At 39.1% G+C, this 20559-nt stretch overlaps 2 protein-coding genes across 2 annotated transcripts in view; one reads left to right on the top strand and one right to left on the bottom strand.

Moving 5' to 3' along the window:
• The window catches only part of mbd3a (methyl-CpG binding domain protein 3a), a 177048-nt gene that overhangs the window by 93217 nt on the left and 63272 nt on the right, over positions 1–20559 (top strand). The gene's annotated exons all lie outside the window — the stretch shown is intronic.
• LOC307161960 (protein unc-13 homolog A) overlaps positions 1–20559 on the bottom strand; it is an 83485-nt gene that overhangs the window by 52921 nt on the left and 10005 nt on the right. The window contains exons 3-7 of the mRNA XM_079876945.1: positions 20328–20427; positions 13638–13755; positions 10892–11015; positions 9423–9493; positions 8137–8191 (exon numbers count right to left, since the gene is read on the bottom strand). Coding sequence (XP_079733071.1) covers positions 8137–8191; positions 9423–9493; positions 10892–11015; positions 13638–13755; positions 20328–20427 — 468 coding nt within the window. The remainder of the gene's footprint in view (positions 1–8136; positions 8192–9422; positions 9494–10891; positions 11016–13637; positions 13756–20327; positions 20428–20559) is intronic.

The raw sequence follows: 20559 nt of genomic DNA, 5'->3' as shown, positions 1-20559 counted from the left end.
GCTGAGCTTTAGTATATCACGGTCGCGTACTCTGAGCTTTAGTATATCACTGTCGCGTACGCTGAGTTTTAGTATATCACTGTCGCGTACGCTGAGTTTTAGTATATCACTGTCGCGTACGCTGAGTTTTAGTATATCACTGTCACGTACGCTGAGCTTTAGTATATCACGGTCGCGTACGCTGAGTTTTAGTATGTCACTGTCGCGTACGCTGAGCTTTAGTATATCACTGTCACGTACGCTGAGCTTTAGTATATCACGGTCGCGTACGCTGAGCTTTAGTATATCACGGTCGCGTACTCTGAGCTTTAGTATATCACTGTCGCGTACGCTGAGCTTTAGTATATCACTGTCGCGTACGCTGAGTTTTAGTATATCACTGTCGCGTACGCTGAGTTTTAGTATGTCACTGTTGCGTACGCTGAGCTTTAGTATATCACGGTCGCGTACTCTGAGCTTTAGTATATCACTGTCGCGTACGCTGAGCTTTAGTATATCACTGTCACGTACGCTGAGCTTTAGTATATCACTGTCGCGTACGCTGAGCTTTAGTATATCACTGTCGCGTACCCTGAGTTTTAGTATATCACTGTCGCGTACGCTGAGTTTTAGTATATCACGGTCGCGTACGCTGAGTTTTAGTATATCACTGTCGCGTACGCTGAGGTTTAGTATATCACTGTCGCGAACGCTGAGGTTTAGTATATCACTGTCGCGAACGCTGAGCTTTAGTATATCACTGTCACGTACGCTGAGTTTTAGTATATCACTGTCGCGTACGCTGAGTTTTAGTATATCACGGTCGCGTACGCTGAGCTTTAGTATATCACTGTCGCGTACGCTGAGTTTTAGTATATCACTGTCGCGTACGCTGAGTTTTAGTATATCACGGTCGCGTACTCTGAGTTTTAGTATGTCACTGTCGCGTACGCTGAGCTTTAGTATATCACGGTCGCGTACGCTGAGCTTTAGTATATCACAGTCGCGTACGCTGAGCTTTAGTATATCACGGTCGCGTACGCTGAGCTTTAGTATATCACTGTCGCGTACGCTGAGCTTTAGTATATCACGGTCGCGTACTCTGAGCTTTAGTATATCACTGTCGCGTACGCTGAGGTTTAGTATATCACTGTCGCGTACGCTGAGCTTTAGTATATCACTGTCGCGTACCCTGAGTTTTAGTATATCACGGTCGCGTACTCTGAGCTTTAGTATATCACTGTCGCGTACGCTGAGCTTTAGTATATCACGGTCGCGTACGCTGAGGTTTAGTATATCACGGTCGCGTACTCTGAGCTTTAGTATATCACTGTCGCGTACGCTGAGCTTTAGTATATCACGGTCGCGTACCCTGAGTTTTAGTATATCACGGTCGCGTACTCTGAGCTTTAGTATATCACTGTCGCGTACGCTGAGCTTTAGTATATCACGGTCGCGTACTCTGAGCTTTAGTATATCACTGTCACGTACGCTGAGGTTTAGTATATCACGGTCGCGTACGCTGAGCTTTAGTATATCACTGTCGCGTACGCTGAGCTTTAGTATATCACGGTCGCGTACGCTGAGTTTTAGTATATCACTGTCGCGTACGCTGAGCTTTAGTATATCACGGTCGCGTACGCTGAGCTTTAGTATATCACGGTCGCGTACGCTGAGCTTTAGTATATCACTGTCGCGTACGCTGAGTTTTAGTATATCACGGTCGCGTACTCTGAGTTTTAGTATGTCACTGTCGCGTACGCTGAGCTTTAGTATATCACTGTCGCGTACGCTGAGCTTTAGTATATCACGGTCGCGTACGCTGAGCTTTAGTATATCACGGTCGCGTACGCTGAGTTTTAGTATATCACGGTCGCGTACTCTGAGTTTTAGTATGTCACTGTCGCGTACGCTGAGCTTTAGTATATCACTGTCGCGTACGCTGAGCTTTAGTATATCACGGTCGCGTACGCTGAGCTTTAGTATATCACGGTCGCGTACTCTGAGTTTTAGTATATCACTGTCGCGTACGCTGAGTTTTAGTATATCACGGTCGCGTACTCTGAGTTTTAGTATGTCACTGTCGCGTACGCTGAGCTTTAGTATATCACTGTCGCGTACGCTGAGCTTTAGTATATCACGGTCGCGTACTCTGAGTTTTAGTATATCACTGTCGCGTACGCTGAGCTTTAGTCTATCACTGTCACGTACCCTGAGTTTTAGTATATCACAGTCGCGTACGCTGAGTTTTAGTATATCACGGTCGCGTACCCTGAGTTTTAGTATATCACTGTCGCGTACGCTGAGCTTTAGTATATCACGGTCGCGTACGCTGAGCTTTAGTATATCACTGTCGCGTACGCTGAGTTTTAGTATATCACTGTCGCGTACGCTGAGTTTTAGTATATCACGGTCGCGTACGCTGAGCTTTAGTATATCACTGTCGCGTACGCTGAGCTTTAGTATATCACTGTCGCGTACGCTGAGCTTTAGTATATCACTGTCGCGTACGCTGAGCTTTAGTATATCACTGTCGCGTACGCTGAGCTTTAGTATATCACGGTCGCGTACTCTGAGCTTTAGTATATCACTGTCGCGTACGCTGAGCTTTAGTATATCACTGTCGCGTACGCTGAGGTTTAGTATATCACTGTCGCGTACGCTGAGCTTTAGTATATCACTGTCGCGTACGCTGAGTTTTAGTATATCACTGTCGCGTACGCTGAGCTTTAGTATATCACGGTCGCGTACTCTGAGCTTTAGTATATCACTGTCGCGTACGCTGAGCTTTAGTATATCACTGTCGCGTACGCTGAGTTTTAGTATATCACTGTCGCGTACGCTGAGTTTTAGTATATCACGGTCGCGTACTCTGAGTTTTAGTATGTCACTGTCGCGTACGCTGAGTTTTAGTATATCACTGTCGCGTACGCTGAGTTTTAGTATATCACTGTCGCGTACGCTGAGCTTTAGTATATCACTGTCGCGTACGCTGAGTTTTAGTATATCACTGTCGCGTACGCTGAGTTTTAGTATATCACTGTCGCGTACGCTGAGTTTTAGTATATCACTGTCGCGTACGCTGAGCTTTAGTATATCACTGTCGCGTACGCTGAGTTTTAGTATATCACTGTCGCGTACGCTGAGTTTTAGTATATCACGGTCGCGTACTCTGAGCTTTAGTATATCACTGTCGCGTACGCTGAGCTTTAGTATATCACTGTCGCGTACGCTGAGTTTTAGTATATCACTGTCGCGTACGCTGAGTTTTAGTATATCACGGTCGCGTACTCTGAGTTTTAGTATGTCACTGTCGCGTACGCTGAGCTTTAGTATGTCACTGTCGCGTACGCTGAGCTTTAGTATATCACTGTCGCGTACGCTGAGTTTTAGTATATCACGGTCGCGTACGCTGAGCTTTAGTATATCACTGTCGCGTACCCTGAGTTTTAGTATATCACGGTCGCGTACTCTGAGCTTTAGTATATCACTGTCGCGTACGCTGAGCTTTAGTATATCACTGTCGCGTACGCTGAGCTTTAGTATATCACTGTCACGTACTCTGAGCTTTAGTATATCACTGTCGCGTACGCTGAGCTTTAGTATATCACGGTCGCGTACGCTGAGCTTTAGTATATCACTGTCGCGTACGCTGAGCTTTAGTATATCACGGTCGCGTACGCTGAGCTTTAGTATATCACTGTCGCGTACGCTGAGCTTTAGTATATCACGGTCGCGTACGCTGAGTTTTAGTATATCACGGTCGCGTACGCTGAGCTTTAGTATATCACGGTCGCGTACGCTGAGTTTTAGTATATCACTGTCGCGTACGCTGAGCTTTAGTATATCACTGTCGCGTACGCTGAGCTTTAGTCTATCACTGTCGCGTACGCTGAGCTTTAGTATATCACGGTCGCGTACGCTGAGCTTTAGTATATCACTGTCGCGTACGCTGAGTTTTAGTATATCACTGTCGCGTACGCTGAGCTTTAGTATATCACTGTCGCGTACGCTGAGCTTTAGTCTATCACTGTCGCGTACGCTGAGCTTTAGTATATCACGGTCGCGTACGCTGAGCTTTAGTATATCACGGTCGCGTACTCTGAGCTTTAGTATATCACTGTCGCGTACGCTGAGCTTTAGTATATCACGGTCGCGTACTCTGAGCTTTAGTATATCACTGTCGCGTACGCTGAGCTTTAGTATATCACTGTCGCGTACGCTGAGCTTTAGTATATCACTGTCACGTACGCTGAGTTTTAGTATATCACTGTCGCGTACGCTGAGCTTTAGTATATCACTGTCGCGTACGCTGAGCTTTAGTATATCACTGTCGCGTACGCTGAGCTTTAGTATATCACGGTCGCGTACGCTGAGCTTTAGTATATCACTGTCGCGTACGCTGAGTTTTAGTATATCACGGTCGCGTACGCTGAGCTTTAGTATATCACTGTCGCGTACGCTGAGCTTTAGTATATCACTGTCGCGTACGCTGAGCTTTAGTATATCACTGTCACGTACGCTGAGCTTTAGTATATCACTGTCGCGTACGCTGAGCTTTAGTATATCACTGTCGCGTACGCTGAGCTTTAGTATATCACTGTCGCGTACGCTGAGTTTTAGTATGTCACGGTCGCGTACGCTGAGTTTTAGTATATCACGGTCGCGTACGCTGAGCTTTAGTGTATCACTGTCGCGTACGCTGAGCTTTAGTATATCACTGTCGCGTACTCTGAGCTTTAGTATATCACGGTCGCGTACGCTGAGCTTTAGTATATCACGGTCGCGTACGCTGAGCTTTAGTATATCACTGTCGCGTACGCTGAGTTTTAGTATATCACGGTCGCGTACGCTGAGTTTTAGTATATCACTGTCGCGTACGCTGAGTTTTAGTATATCACTGTCACGTACGCTGAGCTTTAGTATATCACTGTCGCGTACGCTGAGCTTTAGTATATCACTGTCACGTACGCTGAGCTTTAGTATATCACTGTCGCGTACGCTGAGCTTTAGTATATCACTGTCGCGTACGCTGAGTTTTAGTATATCACTGTCGCGTACGCTGAGCTTTAGTATATCACTGTCGCGTACGCTGAGCTTTAGTATATCACTGTCGCGTACGCTGAGTTTTAGTATGTCACGGTCGCGTACGCTGAGTTTTAGTATATCACGGTCGCGTACGCTGAGCTTTAGTGTATCACTGTCGCGTACTCTGAGCTTTAGTATATCACTGTCGCGTACGCTGAGCTTTAGTATATCACTGTCGCGTACGCTGAGCTTTAGTATATCACTGTCGCGTACGCTGAGCTTTAGTATATCACGGTCGCGTACGCTGAGCTTTAGTATATCACTGTCGCGTACGCTGAGCTTTAGTATATCACGGTCGCGTACGCTGAGTTTTAGTATATCACGGTCGCGTACGCTGAGCTTTAGTATATCACTGTCGCGTACGCTGAGCTTTAGTATATCACTGTCACGTACGCTGAGCTTTAGTATATCACGGTCGCGTACGCTGAGCTTTAGTATATCACTGTCGCGTACGCTGAGTTTTAGTATATCACGGTCGCGTACGCTGAGCTTTAGTATATCACGGTCGCGTACTCTGAGCTTTAGTATATCACTGTCGCGTACGCTGAGTTTTAGTATATCACTGTCGCGTACGCTGAGCTTTAGTATATCACTGTCGCGTACTCTGAGTTTTAGTATATCACTGTCGCGTACGCTGAGTTTTAGTATATCACTGTCGCGTACGCTGAGCTTTAGTATATCACTGTCGCGTACGCTGAGCTTTAGTATATCACTGTCGCGTACGCTGAGCTTTAGTATATCACTGTCACGTACGCTGAGTTTTAGTATATCACTGTCGCGTACGCTGAGTTTTAGTATATCACTGTCGCGTACGCTGAGCTTTAGTATATCACTGTCGCGTACGCTGAGCTTTAGTATGTCACTGTCACGTACGCTGAGTTTTAGTATATCACTGTCGCGTACGCTGAGCTTTAGTATATCACTGTCGCGTACGCTGAGTTTTAGTATGTCACGGTCGCGTACGCTGAGCTTTAGTATATCACTGTCACGTACGCTGAGTTTTAGTATATCACTGTCGCGTACGCTGAGTTTTAGTATGTCACGGTCGCGTACGCTGAGCTTTAGTATATCACTGTCACGTACGCTGAGTTTTAGTATATCACTGTCGCGTACGCTGAGTTTTAGTATGTCACGGTCGCGTACGCTGAGTTTTAGTATATCACGGTCGCGTACACTGAGTTGGACGTTCATGTAACGTTTTTTTAAATGTAACTACTTGATTTAGAATGTTCACAGAACATTCAAAAGTAACATTCTCATCATGTTTGAACTGAAGAATGATGAAATGGAATGTTCGCACAAACAAACATTTTAAAAACTTTCAGAGAACATTCAGAAATAACGGTTTTATATTCTTTGAATATATTTTTGTTGGCTGGGGTTCCCGTTGTCACTAACTCTGTCTGCGTCTCTTCCTGCCACAGGGTTCAGTCTCGAAGTGATGACTCAGTGTTCTGTGATTAAGGTGATGTGCTTCTGGCTGCCGTCCAGTGATGATTCCCAGCCTCATGGCTCAGCCAATGAGTGAGTCCCACTGTCTAGCCCCGCCCCCTTGGGAGCTGCATCAGCAGCACTCAAGGAGAGTGAGTGTGGGTGTGGGTGTGGGTGTGTGTGTGAGTGTGTGTGTGTGTGTGTGTGTGTGTGTGTGTGTGTGTGTGTGTGTGTGTGCGTGAGTCAGAGAGAGAGTGTGTGTGTGTGTGTGAGTCAGAGAGTGTGTGTGTGTGTGTGTGTGTGTGTGTGAGTCAGAGCTTCATTCATGCACTCTGCTGCTCATTCAGTTTTCTGCGGTACTTCCGTCATTACCATCATTCATAAATCACATTAACTGAGACACACATACGGGAAGAACTGAGCCGCTGCTGTACTTACTGGTTTAGATGCTCAGAACTGTGAATATGATCCGATGTATATGGCTGAATTCGATCTGATCTAATGCCCTCAACAATGAACATTAAACAATGACTAATTATAAGTAGATCCGCACCAGGGTTATTATTGTTAACTAAAAAAAAAAAATAAAAGTTAAATTTTTTCTAATAAATACAAATAAATGAATAACTGTATAGACATTTTTTGTATTAAAAATGACAAAACAGCATAATTAATCAAACTTAAACTAAAATTAAAGTTAACCAGACAATACAAAAATAAAATCTAATTCAAATTATTAACAAAATTATAATAGTATATCAATGACACAAAAAATAACTCTAATCTCTACTGAAATAACTAAAACAAAATTAACCACAACTAATAAATACAATTTAATTAAAACTATATAGACATAAAAAAAAAACATTTTTTTTACTAAAACTTTAACTGTGAAAACAGAAAATATAAAAATACAAACTAATAACAAAAAATAGTAAATCAGTGATCCTAAAATAACACTAATCCGTATTAAAACAAACTATAACTAAATTAACTAACATTAAAAATGAATAAAAACAATATACACATTTTAAAAAAACTAATAAAAATGACAAAAACAACTAAATTACCAATACGTTAACTGTTAAAACAGAAAATATAAAAATAAAATCTAATTCAAAATATTAACAAAAACTACAATAGTATATTAATGATACTAAAATAATAGATTTCTACAAAATCTTCCATTCATAAAGTTAAATTAACTTTGTTTTATGCTATATTTACTAATATTTGCCTGAGAATATTTGGATTTTGGAACTGAAAGAAGAGGAAATTAAATATTTGGACTAATTTCGTGAGGATTTAAATGGTTAATTCACCCTAAAATGAAAATCAACTCATTATTTACTTAATATTTACCCCTTCTTTCTTTTATGAAGGAGAATTTTTACAAAAGCGTCCCGCTCACACTCGTCCACATAACGGCAGTGAATAGCGAACAGCATCAAGCTTTTAAAAACCACGCAAAAGTGTCACAGAATGATCACATGTGACACGTGTCGTATATTCCACGTGTTCTGGGGTTTATGAATTATGATATGAACTGTAATGTATTATTTAATGAAAATCCTGAGCTTGTCTGTTGGTCTTTGTCCCTTTAAGCTTTAATGCATGCATGTAGAAGATGACACTCACAGCACTGTGTTCCCGGCACCGACAGCGGCCTCTCCTGAACCTCCTGATATGAATACTGCAACACAAATCACACACATGTGCAACACATGACGAGAAACACCGCCACAACGTATCATACAACAGTTATCGTTCACACTCTTGGAAAGGAACGTAATTATGTTGTATACCAAGACACCTTCTTTTAGACAGCTTTAAATTTAAAGGTCATCCCAGAATGCATTGTGATGAGTTCAAAAAATTATTGCTTAAGAAATGTTGATTCTTATAATTCGCTTATTCCTAAAAAACAAAAAAGTAAAAAATGTTTATGTTGTTAGTAACTCAATTGTGAGTCAAATCTCTCGTGTGTTTCATGTGACCATCCGTTTATGAGTTACTGCTTTAAAATGAGTCACTAATGATGTAAGTTTAACAGATTTTATTCATATTTTGAATTATATTTAATTTTTTTATTTTAGTTCAAGTTTTTGTTGTTTTGTCATTTTTATTGAGATAATATTGCAGTTTTTATTCATATTTTCAATTCATTTTTATTTTATATTTTCAGTTTTCAGTTTAATTTTAGTAAACGTTTTTGTTGTGTTTTGTCGTTTTTTATTTCTGAGATACAATTGCAGTTTTTATTAATATTTTAAAATCAATTTTATTTTCAGTTTTAATTTTCATTTTGATTAAAGTTTTTGTTGTGTTTATCATTTTTATTACTGAGATACTATTGCAGTTTTTATTTATATTTAGAATTCTTTTTATATTTTATATTTTCAGTTTTCATTTAAATTTTAGTTAAAGTTTTTGTGTCTTGTCATTTTTATTACTGAGATACTATTGCAGTTTTTTATTAATATTTTTATTAATATATTTTCAGTTTTCATTTTCATTTTACTGCAAGTTTTTGTTGTGTTTTGTCATTTTTGTTACTGAGATGCTATTCTAGTCTTTAGATTACATTTTTCGTTTTTATTTTAGTTAAAGTCTTAGTAATTTTGTTGTGTTTTGTCATTTTTTTATTAGCTTATGTCTATAGTTTTTTATTTTTTTATTTCAGTTTTAGTTTTAGTTAAACTAAATGAATAAAATAGCTGAAATAAAATCAGTTTAATATTTTATATATATTTTATTTCGGAATTTATAAGTGTAATATGCATGTGCACGCCGTCACCGAGTTTACACAGAGATGATATCAGTATCACTTTCAAAACTCCTTATTTGATTTAGCAAAAGTGTAAAGACACTATTATCTAAAAGTGAAACTTCTGTTCATTTGAAGGCTTTTTGGACAGACTCACGTCCTGGTCTCGCATGGCGTTGAGCTGCTCCAGTTTCTTTGCCCAGTATCGAGCCTCTTCTTCCGGGATGTCTGCGGGAGAGGGATTAATGATCAAAATATCCTCAACATTGAGGTGGACTTTGCAATTCGGAGGTCCGTTTCAAAGAGGTTTCAAAAAGTCGGAAATGGGAAAAAAAGACAATCAAAAACATATTATACAATGCGACTGCTATTAGTTTTATTTACAATGTTATCTCATATTTATACAATATACAATCATGGCCGAAAATAAAAACAGCCTGTCTTGACGAGTGAGTCATTGAATCATTCAGTCAAACGATTCGTTTGAAGCGCTTCATTCAGGGACAAAGCAGATGTGACTGAGTGAGTCGTTGAGTCATTCATTAGAACGATTCGTTCCGTGACGAAACTGAAACGGTTTAACTGAGACTAAAATATAAGTCACCTAATAGCCTATTAACTGTTTTATAAAATCATTATCACATTTGCATGTTACAAACGTGCTGATATTTGGGAAAACGGCACTTTTTTGCACCATATTTGTGTTTTTTGGAAGTATTTTTATTAATTTTGGTGGTCTTTTTGCCCCAAGCCCCATTAATTCAACAGGGCTCACTTGCACATGAATATGATGTTTTAATGAGAAACACAATTTTTTTTCTATTTTGTTGATGCATTTCCTATATTAAAACAGTAAGTTAGAACTTACAAAATAGCTTTACTGTAATTTACAGCAAAATAACCTTCAATTTACAGTACATCACAGTCCTGAAAAAACATGATTTGCTACTTGCTATTGTCTGTGTAAGTGACTGGTGATATTTAGTCCATTGCTTTAAATAAAATAGATAAATAGAAAGTTTATGGTAAAAAAATAATAAAAAATACTACTTTTATTTAGTAAGGATGCATTAAATTAATTTAAAGTGATAGTAAAGACGTTTATAATGTTTCAAAAGATTCTATCTCAAATAAATGCTGTTCTTTTGAACTTTCTATTCATCAAAGAATTCTAAAAATATTTTTATAATATTTTCCACAAAAATATAAAACTGTTTTCGACATTGATAATAATGAAGAAACGTTTCTGAAGACTGGAGTGATGATGCTAAATTCATCTTTGAGTCACAGGAATAAATTATATTTTAAAATATATTCAAATAGAAAAAAAAATATTGTAATTAGTACCGGTAATAATATTTCACAATATTCCTGTTTTTACTGCATTTTTGCATGCAGCCTTGGTGAGAATAAGAGACTTATTTAAAAAAACATAATTAAAAAAACATACGGACCCCAAACTTTTGAATGGTAAAAGATTATTCTAGAGGTCACACTATCATATAGACGAGCTCAAAGCTATAGCACAGTCACACAACTGCAGTTTTTCTTCCACAGTGTCAGCAAATAAGCTGTATTTCTGTGGTTATAGCAGTTATGAGTTATGAGTTATAAATATGATCTCACCCAGCGGCAGTTCGAAGCGCGTGTCCAGAAGCAAACGGTGGAAAGTCGGATCTTTGGTGCCACAGATTTCATTATCCGCCATTATGACCTGAGAATCTAGAGTCAACCATTCCCCCGGTCCTTCCTGAAACACACACACACACACACACACACACACACACACACAGGTTATGTCCCAAATTACATACTACATACACTATGCACTTTTATACAACGCCAAAGCAACCAGAGCTTCTAACGCCAGTTGCAGTGATGCGATGACTTTACCAATCAGCGATTGGCTCTTCTATTTCGAAGGCGGGGCTTATTCCGCCATATCGTGTATTGCATTTTCTCCCATATATAGCAATAAGAGTGCACCGTTTTTGTATATATATATATATATAGCAATATGAGTGCACCGTTTTTGTATATCTAAAGTCTTTGACTACGCACTATGAACCATACTGTCTAGTGAATGACATTTAGTCGGCTCAGTTATGTCCACGTGTTTACACACTTTGTTTAATTGTCGGATAATTAAGTGCATCATCTGGGTATTTCAAGTGGACTTCATATTGTTGGAGTTTTCAGTGTGAAAACATTAATCACACTATTTGTACTGAAAAATGGCATAGAATAGTGCATAAGCATGTGGATTGGGACACACCTACAGCCTCAGGCTTAATATAATATATTAAAAAAATAACAATAATAGTTATTATTATTATTTTAAAAAGTAATAATTATCATTACTTTATAGTCATTTACAAACAAAGTTTTTTGCCGAATTGTACAGCCCTACAAACAAGCACAGCAAACAAGGGGTTCTTGTTTGTTTTAAAATGCATTTTAAATCGTTTTTGCAATTTTTACCAAAAATGTATTTATTTATTTATTTATTTATTGCTCCAGCAGGTGAAAACGATGCATCCGATCACGTCATTTAAGGAATCATAAAATAATTTGCCACTGCTTCGCTTTTATATTTCATCACGAATCAATTCTTACTTTCACTGTTCAATCTTGCAGCAATAAAGCACAATACCATATTACAGAACAAATGCTCAAACACTACAAATATTTCTGTAAAACGTCCTTCAGTCAATGCTTAGAAAACACAACGAATGCCTGAATGGCTTCAAATGACATAAATCACACAAACACCCGAATGTCACAGGTCGAGACAAGAACATACTCATTCATTATTGACAGCAGATGATATATTATTCATGCCACGTTATGAAAGCATGAGGAAAAACTCGGGTTATATATAAAATGGGGCATAAAAGCAGCAAATGGAAGCGTCTCAATAAAACCGCTGACTTTAAATACTGCAAGCGATGGCTTACGTAACAGGAGAGGAAGAGCAGAAGCGCAGAGACGGCATAGAGAGGCCATAAATCCAGCAGCGATTCCTGCGTTTGCACCAGATCTAATCAACTACATAACGTGACCTTCACTTCCCCTTATCTGACATCACACCAACTATCATCTGCTTTAGATTTCATTTAAAGTCTGATCCCTCCACAGAGCAGATGTATTGCTCATATGTTGCTTATAGGATCTGTCTGCAAGGTTTCTTCCACAATATCATAAGAGAAATAAAAAACTGGCATCTAATTTTGGGAGATTGAGATTACTGGGCTCATTTTCTCTCTCTGAGAAGCAGAAGTTAGATTTACAAAATTTTATTAGGAGTTACATTCTTATTAACGACCATATTCTTCTTAATTTCTTGCTTAAGAAAAGCCAGTAGCTTTAAAGGGGTGGTATAATGCCCTTTTCACAAGATGTAAAATAAGTCTCTGATGTCCCCAGAGTGTGTGTGAAGTTTTAGCTCAAAATACCCCACAGATATTGTTATATAACATGTTGAAATTGTCACTTTTTGAGGGTGAGCAAAAACACACCGTTTTTGTGTCTGTCCCTTTAAATGCAAATGAGCTGCTGCTCCCGGCACAGGGGGCGGAGCTTCAAGAGCTCGTGTCCTTTTACCTCACACACACATGCACTGAAAATGTCAAAAACTTTTAGTCTTTTATGTTCAAACCGGAGTCAGAAAGATGGAGAGACTCAAGAAGAAGTGACAACATGTAGACAACATTTCTGAATGGTTAGTTGATGAGTTTATGAAGCTTATGTGTAGTTATCTTCTAGTCATTGATTAGCATATTCTGTCTTGATAATCTATAAATCGTGTTCAGGGGGCGGGGTTTATGTAAATTTTAGGGTTGGTGATGTCACTAACCCGGGAGGAATGTGGTGTAGTCTCTACCAGCCGTTTGTTGTAGTCCTTAAAAAGCGATTTCTGTAAAAGCAAATATCTCCCTTTGCTTTGAACTTTGAGCGTTGTAACTTTACAGATGTTGTTTATGCTCAAACAGCAACATTACACACTGACTAAAGTTAGAAAAGTCAAATCATAATCAACCACCCCTTTAAAACGAGATGTAGATCTTATAAACCTTCGTCACCACAGGAGAATACAACAATATGTTTCTAAATATGCAAACTGTTCATCGCGATTTCAAAATATAAGTTTAAACCTTTATACTGAGTTTGCATGTTCTTGTTATCAATATCCTATTGATTCACATTAGCTTCACATTAGGTTCAATATCCTAATGATTTTTGGCATAAAAGAAAAATCTATAATTTTGACCCATATAATGTATTGTTGGCTATTGCCGTAAATATACCCGTGCGACTCTTGACTGGTTTTGCGATCCAGGGTCATGTATTGGCGTCATAAAACCCCACCCACCTCATTTGATTGGCGGATATTCTGCAGTGGGATCCACACGTAGCCGACCATGGTGTCCCAGATCAGCCCTTTATTCCACACCTCCACAGTGAGACCCAGATCCAGGCGATTTATCTCACTAGACAGAAAAAGAGAGGGAATAAAAAGACAGAGCAAGCATTAGATGAAGATTAATGCAGGTGTCAGAGCACTACACTCTTAGAAAACAGGTTCAGTGGGGTTATATAGAATCCTCTGTGCTAGAAAGTTATATATAGGAATTGTCTTAAATGATTGCATAATAATTTCATGTTTTAACAGGTTACTTCAATGTATTCTAGTAGTAGAGTATCTTTACAAGCTGCTTAATTAATACAATTGAATTAAAACAAATTTAATTGGAACTAAATCCATAGAATTGCCATTCCCATGATGGGAAACCCTTAAAGGCTCTAAAGTGATGTTTGGAGGGGATATTTGTTTTTAATGACCCTAAAAGTTCAATTAAACCATCAAGATACGAGGACAATATTTTATATTATTTAAATATTTAAAGGGGTCATGAAATTAGAAATCGAATTTGCCTTCCTCTTTTGACATATAAGAGGTCTTTGTACCATTAAAACTTCATAGCTTTAAATGTCCTCCTCATTATAAACAAAGCATTTAAACAAGCTCCAGAAACAGCTCGTTTTGATATTGGGAGATGTGACATCACACGGTCATTTGCATATGCCCGCCTCCAGAGCAAGACATGGACGAATAGTTATACATCATCTCACCATAGGCCCCGCCCACAGGCGCTCAGTGCCTACACTGCATGTATGCATCGCGTCAAAAGCAAACAGAAGCCATTATAATGACTGACACAGTAAACACTCCAGACGCTTGAGTCTGCCGACAACAGGACAAATGGAGGAGTGAAAGAACGTTCATCCAGTTTTGAATCTCTGTACAGACTTCAGAAGATCCCAGCGTCAGAAACAAGTGGATGGTTTATTTTAATGGCGTCCCGGATTGAAGGATTATAAGTGTTACGTAACTGCTCTGAGACACAAGGTTCGGGATCCAAATGCAGCATTTAATAAAGGGTAATCCAAAAATGTAATCCAATGACAGACAAGACAAGACAAGACAAGAGGTCATAAACACATGCAAACAATCCCAAACAAACACCGGGAAGGAAACCAGGGTTATCCAGAAAACAGGCAAAGGGTCAAAACCATGGAACAAGAAACCAGAAGAGCGCTCCAGTGTAACACATACAAGACTTCGCAAAGAGTGACTGGGTTAACCAGGTTTATATAGACAAAGTTAGCAAGGGTGAATGAGAAACAGCTGAAACTAATCAGGGATAATGAGGCTGGGCAAAGGATTCTGGGAAATGCAGTTCATGGTGGAATGACACTGGTCTGGGGAGGAGTGTCCTCTGGTGGATATCATGGGCACTTCAGCTGGTGATCGTGACCGTGGGTTTACACTGTTTACACCTGGTCATTTCATGAGTTTTTACTGATCGGCAGAGGTGTAAAGTCCAGGGGTCAGAAAGTAAAAGTCCTGCCATATGTTTATTCCACTCATGAACTTCACTCAGGAAACTGATTTCACTAATTAGTTCACTCTCCTGGCTGAGAAACGGTGCTAATTAGCAAATCCAGGTGATTGGAACTAGAGTTCTCAACGGGTCGGGTCGGCCCGACAAACCCGACGGGATCCGAGGGTTCGGGCCGGGTTCGGGTCGAAAATATAATCAAATGACTCGGGTCGGGTCGGACCTCGGGCTTAATCTTTTCCGCTCAAAAAAATAAATAAAACATTTATTAATCATCGCTGCTGTTCACCGTAAAGAAAGTCTGGCTGCTGCGTGTAACGTGCATCATGGAGAGGGGCGGGGGCAGACCTGATGCCGCTGCGTGCACGCCTTTAGCCTGGTGATGAGAAGAAGACGGAGTTGGTGAGAAGTAAACTTGCCACAGGTGAATTCACCGTCGCTACTACAGCCTATTTATATATTTAAAGTTTATTGTTTCAGTTGTTGGTATTGTTTGTATTGTTAAAAGGTGTGAACATTAAAGGTTGATTTGAATTCCCATCTGCTGGTCATGATAATAAGTTTATGAGAGAAAAAAAAAATCCGACGCGGCGTCGGGCCGCGGGTCGGGTTCGGCCAGATAATTCATGTTTATGTGTCGGGTTACATCGGGTCCGGGCTTTAAAAGCCACGGGCCGGGTCGGGTCGGGTTGGGTTGTAATTTTCAGGCCCGTTGAGAACTCTAATTGGAACAAAATACTGAGGAGGACTTTTACTTTCTGAACCTGGACTTTACACCTCTGCTGATCGGATAGCTATCTGTTAAAGTCCCCCTGTTGTCAATAATTTTATCCCTTAAAACTCATCTTTGATCACCAAAAATTACATATTTAAAAGTTTTTTCCATGAAAATCTTCATGCATTAAAATATCTTGACTGTAACTCGACACCCTTGCCTCATTTAGTATGCGCGGTTCTATGAATATGCAAATGAGCCCCGCCTCCACTCGCTCACTCAGCTCAGAGATCCACTGGTTGACGATCACACGTTGATCTGATTGGTTACAAGGTCGTTTGTGACGTCAGAAACACCAGCGATTTCAAAGCGTGTTTTTGAGACTGTCTTTGGTTCACTGCAGTTTTAAGGAGGAAATACTCAGCAATGCTGTCGACTTATGAATTTACACATGGTTTATCTTAAAGCAGATTAAAAACACCACATAGACACATAAACAACATTAAAAACTGGATTTTCACCACAGGGGGACTTTAACAAATAATATTTGAATAAAGGGTACACTTTTGGCCACTACTGTATATATGAAGCGCCTGACAGAACCATGTAAGGTTATATATAGAATATTTCCTTCTAAGACACAGAGTGAACTGCTAAACGAGTGTATAAAGGGAAAAGGAAAATTAACAAAGGATGAATGAAATTTCATAAAGACAATGAGATGTTCTGTGGTGTAAAGTAAAAGGCTTTTACTCAACATGAAGCCGAACGCTAACCGAGAGCTGCGTGGGTGAAGAGCTCGCCTGGAATCAAGATTTGATGTTTATCGAGAGACATTTGCATCTGTTGTTCATCTGGGCTGATTGTTGGCACCACACTGAGAGGATTTCACTAAACTGCTTTACATAATTACATCACTGCAAAATGGAAACAAAACATGGCCAGGAGAAATATGCCTCATATCTAATTTGCAGAACAGCAGGAAACATTGTTAGAAAGAAAACCACGAGAGGAGAAAAGACAATACTAGACATTTACATTTCTGAGTGGTTTCAAGTATTTCAAGTATTATTTCTTATGTGGTAAAATGTGTATTTAAGCAATAAAAATGCATTTTTTTTTTCTTTTATAAGCCACATTTCTCAAGATTTAAAAAGAAACTTTGCCACATGTCTCACTTCATAATAACTTTAAATGATGTTTTTAATATGCTTTAAGACAAACCATGTGTAAATTCATAAGTCGACAGCATTGCTGAGTATTTCCTCCTTAAAACTGCAGTGAACCAAAGACAGTCTCAAAAACACGCTTTGAAATCGCTGGTGTTTCTGACGTCACAAACTACCTTGTAACCAATCAGATCAACGTGTGATCGTCAACCAGTGGTTCTCTGAGCTGAGTGAGTGAGTGGAGGCGGGGCTCATTTGCATATTCATAGAACCACGCATACTAAATGAGGCAAGGGTGTCGAGTTACACTCAAGATATTTTAAGACATTAAGTAATTGTTTTTCAGGGGATACAATATTGACTACAGGGAGACTTTAAGTAATAAATGTAATATTTAAAGCTATATAAAGCTATACTAATAAGCAATAATATTTCAGTTATATAAAGCTTGACATATCACTAGAACCGTAGCGCTGCTCATATTCATCACTTAAGTCAAGATACTACAGGTGATTATTTAAATGTAACTTTAAATATGCAAATGAGGCATTCTATTTCTAAACATGCACCAATTTAGGCCTTCCTGTAGTTCAAATAGTAGAGCGTTGGCGCTTGCAACGTCAAGGTCATGGGTTCGATTCCCAGGGAAAGCAAGAACTGATAAGAATATAAATGTGTACCTTAAAATGCAATGTAAGTTGCTTTGGATAAAAGTGTCTGCCAAATGCATAAATGTAATTTGCATAAATTTCCAGAACAGGAATCTGAACACTGGATAAAGATAATTGTTTGATTTTGTCGACATATTATAGTTAAAGGTTTTTTCAGAGGACGTTGCATTTTACTGTTTAAAACATTCATCACAGCATACCGTTTCATTTTTAAAATATAATAGTCAGTTTACAGTATACATGTACAGTATTCAGTATAATATTCTATTCTGAACACGTAGTGGAGAGCAGAGATTCTCTGCAGAGCCGCGTTACGCAAGAACAGCCGTTCTGCACCAGCGCAGACGCTTATCAATGAACGAGAGAGAGATATATGAATGAACGTGCTGGCGAAAGAGGGAGATAAAGTGAAGATGACAGCGATAGAGCGAAGCAGTCAAACAGGAGATACTGAGCGAGTGAAAGGAGGAAAGGAGAACAGGCTAGACCGCATGAAAGCGTGACTTCATACTCACAGGAAAGAAATGTAATGGACAGCAAATGGAGATGTTTCAGACTTTCTCTCCACTAGACCTTCAAAATGCCAAAATCTTCAATCAAAGGTCTCATTAAATTTACCCAAGATCAAATGATCTGAGCTGCTATCCACATTAATGTTAGAGCTTATTAATTTATAGAATGAGGTAATTCGGTGTAAATAAGTTTTTAAAAAAGTGATGCATATCTGATGGACCGTGTTTTGATGTGTACAGAGTTTACCCTCTGGAGCTCTTCGGTCACTTTTCACTGAAAAATGTTTATTTTATTTTTTAGAATTTTTTACTTAATCGGAATGGTGTGAAACTTGGTAAAGGTTTTGGCACCTGTTATGTGAACGCACAAAAAAATCATGGTCCTGAAAAAATAATCACACTTGTACTGTTCGCAGAAAATCAAAAATGAGCTCATTGGAAATTAATGGGAGATGAATTTCATCTAGTGGAAGCGTTCGGTACTGCAGCCAAACACAATAATGGCCCTGTCCCAAATGGCACACTTCATGAGGACTTTCGGTCTCGTGGACTTAAATTGCGCGTGCTCGCTGAGTCTACGAGTCCGTAGGCCGTCCAATTCAGCATTTTAACGCTCTGAAGTGTGCTCAGCAGCGCCCCCTTTGTATCCTTGAAGCGGTCTTCAGGTTCCACACACTTTAACTACCCAGGAATCCTTGCGAAAGGCCAATCAGACAACGGATGGGAGGAGATTTCGCTCACGGACAATTGTTGACATGGCTGAGAAGAAAATATTACGGTTTTATGACCTAGATGTACATTTTACCAGTTGTTACCTACAGTTTATACAAACATTATGGTCATCGACCAGTGGTTGATGTCTCAAACATAATAAAAGTATGTTGAATAATACGATCGCATTATGATTCATTAAATAAATAGAACCGAATGTCAGGGCTTTACTGAGTCATATGTAGGCTAAACATAGTATGAATATTGAAACCTGTAAATTCATCTGAAACTCATGCACATTTTCATTATGTGTTAAAACTGTAATCTTACTAACTGTATACATCATTTAAATAAGCATGATGTATCTATTGTCTAATGCCCAGGTGGCATGCATAATATCAAAATACAGAACTGTAAAATTAGGCTGTGTAGTTGACATGGAGATAAGACGTCGGAGAGCAAAAATGTGATTTCTCCTGTCCAACAACAACCAGGCCGTTATTTCCGGCATGACGATCGAGTCTGTCCCAAAAATACCTCTCAATGCGCCCTCGTGGACTCGCGCCAAGGGCCCTATAGGTCTGCACTACATGACGTCACCAAAGTGTGGACTCTGAGGAAGTCCACAGGTCCGGAGTGTGCCATTTGGGACAGGGACATTACTAAAAGCTCTTTTTGTTATTGAGGTTGAGATATCAACATCAAATTTGGAATATAACTTGTTTAGATTTATGGCTTTGATTTTCTCACAGTTTTAGAGTAAACATGTTTTGGAAAATATATTTCATATAAAAATTTGAAATCCAACCCACATTTTTCATAACATTAAACGTATAATTCTATAATTTAGTTCTTTTTTTTCACTTTCGCAATGCTCATAATTCGAATAATGGATTATAACTATTGCATAAATATAATTTAGTAGCACAAAATCCTTAAAAATACAAAATATTAAATAAAAAAACATTATTGATCTAAAATATAGTAGTCTTTTCATTGAAATATCAGTCATTAAAGCAGTTGAAGCAGCGTCACAGTACTAAACATGAAAAACAGTGTCAAAGTCACTTTCAATAGAATTACAACTTCAAAATTATACTATAAAGCGTCTTTCCAGTGTGCTCGTGCTCGCTTCGGACTGAACTGAGAATAATGAACCAGAGAAGGTTTCCACATCAAAGAAGGCGGAGTCTCGTGGCCACGCCCACTTATTACATCATCACATTGGACCAGTGGTAGTTCAAAGGTGTTTACCAGCCCGAGCTTTGACAGCTGTTTCGAACTCCCGAAACGAACTCCTAAGGACTTTGTTTTGGCCTGATTTAGTTGGAAATGACTCATAGATGAAGAGGAAAGCAGGACAGAAGTATGAAGGACTCACAACATGAAGTCTTGCTCCCAGCTGGGCTGGCTGCCCCGGACGGCGATGGTCGTGCTCTTGACATTCTGAACCTTCAGAGTCACATACGTGTTGAATTTCTCTGCATGAGCAAAAGGAATAAGAATATCAATCATAACATTCATATACAGTGTTTCTGATATTTTAAACTCAGCTTTAAACTCAAGAGTTCACCAGTATCAGAGGTATCAGAGGCAGATAAAGAAAATAAAGA

Source organism: Squalius cephalus (genome assembly GCF_949319135.1).
Source record: "Squalius cephalus genome assembly, chromosome: 7".
Taxonomy (NCBI): domain Eukaryota; kingdom Metazoa; phylum Chordata; class Actinopteri; order Cypriniformes; family Leuciscidae; genus Squalius; species Squalius cephalus.
This window is presented reverse-complemented; position numbering and strand designations above follow the sequence as displayed.